The 2,128-nt window shown below is 37.6% G+C and overlaps 1 protein-coding gene across 1 annotated transcript; it reads left to right on the forward strand.

The window, feature by feature from the left end:
* The first annotated feature begins 818 nt into the window (after window positions 1-818).
* On the forward strand, window positions 819-1,471 carry LOC132042519 (uncharacterized). Its single transcript, XM_059433035.1, has 2 exons — window positions 819-978; window positions 1,095-1,471. The coding sequence occupies exons 1-2, from the start codon at window positions 819-821 to the stop codon at window positions 1,469-1,471; spliced, it is 537 nt and encodes a 178-aa protein (XP_059289018.1).
* The last annotated feature ends 657 nt before the right edge of the window (window positions 1,472-2,128 follow it).

A 2,128-nucleotide genomic window follows, 5' to 3' on the forward strand; every position in this document is an offset into this window, starting at 1 on the left:
TTTTGAAGTCTTTTGGAGATTACAAACAATTGCAATTAAATTCTCTTCAATTCCAAGCAATCAATTGTAAGCATTATGATTTCTATTACTTCTTATTGTTCTTCTCCTTCTATGAGTAGCTAATTTCCCTTACTAGGGTTGTGAACCCAATTGATGGGTGTTTTGTGATTGGGTTTGTGATTGATATACATACAATGGATTATTAGGATTTGTTTATTCTTCATTCTTCATTCATAATTAATGGTTGCAAACATTGATTAAAGCCATAAACCTTGATTTATTTGGGAAAATAATTAGGGTTGGTAAGAATAAACAACAAGAACTCAAAGCTTTAAACTTTGTTTAATAAATTCACTTAGGAATAAGAAGAATTTACTTGACATGATTAATCGTTCTTCATAGTTACTTTCTTATATTTGGGAAAATCATAGAAAGAAATAATTTTTATTTATTGGGAAATAGTAGAGATTCATATAGAGATTAAGTGCATTCATATAATGATCCATTAGAAGTATATCAAGATCAATACCCATGATCATACACTCTATCTAATGGGGACACAACCTTAGTTTCTTTTGCCATAAATTCACAACCAAAGCAATAGTTAGCAATTAGTTACTAAAAATTCAACTTTTACCAAAATCATCGGATTAAGACATTAGACCTAAACATAGCATTCTACGACTTTAGTAATCTTTTCACACCATATTCCCTGTGGGATTCGACCCCAACCTTGTTGGGTTACTATATTTGACAACGTCCGCGTTATACCATTAATAGGCGTAATTTGAGCGTATCAAGTCCATCATAACAGCATAATGGAGCAAATCGAATATCCACCGATGAAGGATATCGTGAAAGCTCAAGATCACCCATCAAAATTCAAGCACAGCCGTATGCCGCAAATGAACGGAGCCGTAAAAGCGCCCAACAAGAATATAAAGAGGATATTGAGGAAGATGACTGATAATCACAAGGGTCAGCACGAGCAGTTGCTTATGCCATACTGGGATACCGCACCACGACCAGGACTTCAACAGGGGCAACTCCATACCTGCTGGTCTATGAAACTTAAGCAATCATACCCGCTGAAGTTGAGATACCTTTCCTGAGAATCATTCAGCAAGCGGAATTGGACAATGCCGAATGGGTCCGAGCTCGTTATGAGCAATTGGCTTTTATTGATGAGAAAAGAATTGTTGCTATTTGTCATGATCAATTATACCAGCAAAGGATTGCAAGAGCTTTCAACAAACAAGTCAGAACCAGAGTTTTTCAGATCGAGCAACTGGTGCTCAAACAGATTTTTTCACATCAAGAGGAATATGAAGGGAAGTTTGCTCCAAACTGGCAAGGGCCTTACATAATTCGCAAAGTACTCTTCGGAGGCGCGTTAGTATTGGAAGAAATGGACGATCCAGAGTGGCCGAAGCCGATCAACTCAGATGCAATCAAACGCTACTATGCATGAAGAAGGAGCTTCTCAGTTTGTAATAGTACTCATTGATTGTAATTGTTATTCCATTTGCTTGTATTAGTTGTTTCCTTTTGCTTGTAATCATTTTGCAATAGATAGGCTAAAACAAAAACATCTTTTGTAATATGAACTACGCAATAACCTCTTCACCACAGTGGGATACGTAGGCAGTCTATTTGGGACGCGGTCGCTTTATTAGTAAAAACCAAAAATCCATTATTTTGTTTCTCAACTACGTTCGACCTGAATTCCTACTGCGACAGGATGTGTAGGCGCTCTTCGAGCTCGGTCGCATCAAAGGAAAACTAAGAAAACCCCTAGGGAGCCTCAGAAATAGGACTTCACAAAGAAGAACAGACTACTGCATGCCCAACTGGGGCAAAATTTTTGAGAGAACCTAAAAAATTCGCACCGACAAGCCATTACAGGATATTCAGCTAACCCAGAACTCTAAACTGGGACAGAAATTTTGAGAAGATCCTCAAAATTTTGAGAAGACCCTCAAAATTTCTCGGAAGATTCAGTATAAGAATTGATGGATCGAGATTTAAACTGGGGCAGAATTTTTGAGAAAAGGACTCAAAAATGCCGCATGAGAAAACAAAAACCCCAGCCACGGAAGAAGAGGATCCCCTCATTCAAAACGTAGGT

The sequence above is a fragment of the Lycium ferocissimum genome, unplaced genomic scaffold, assembly GCF_029784015.1.
Source record: "Lycium ferocissimum isolate CSIRO_LF1 unplaced genomic scaffold, AGI_CSIRO_Lferr_CH_V1 ctg15852, whole genome shotgun sequence".
Taxonomy (NCBI): Eukaryota; Viridiplantae; Streptophyta; class Magnoliopsida; order Solanales; family Solanaceae; genus Lycium; species Lycium ferocissimum.

Excerpts from the sequence above, each read along its gene's own strand:
- LOC132042519 (XM_059433035.1), top strand. The coding sequence starts at position 819 with ATGGAGCAAATCGAATATCCACCGATGAAGGATATCGTGAAAGCTCAA. Across the intron at positions 979-1,094 it reads GATGACTGATAATCACAAGG|TTGAGATACCTTTCCTGAGA; the intron begins GTCAGCACGAGC and ends TACCCGCTGAAG.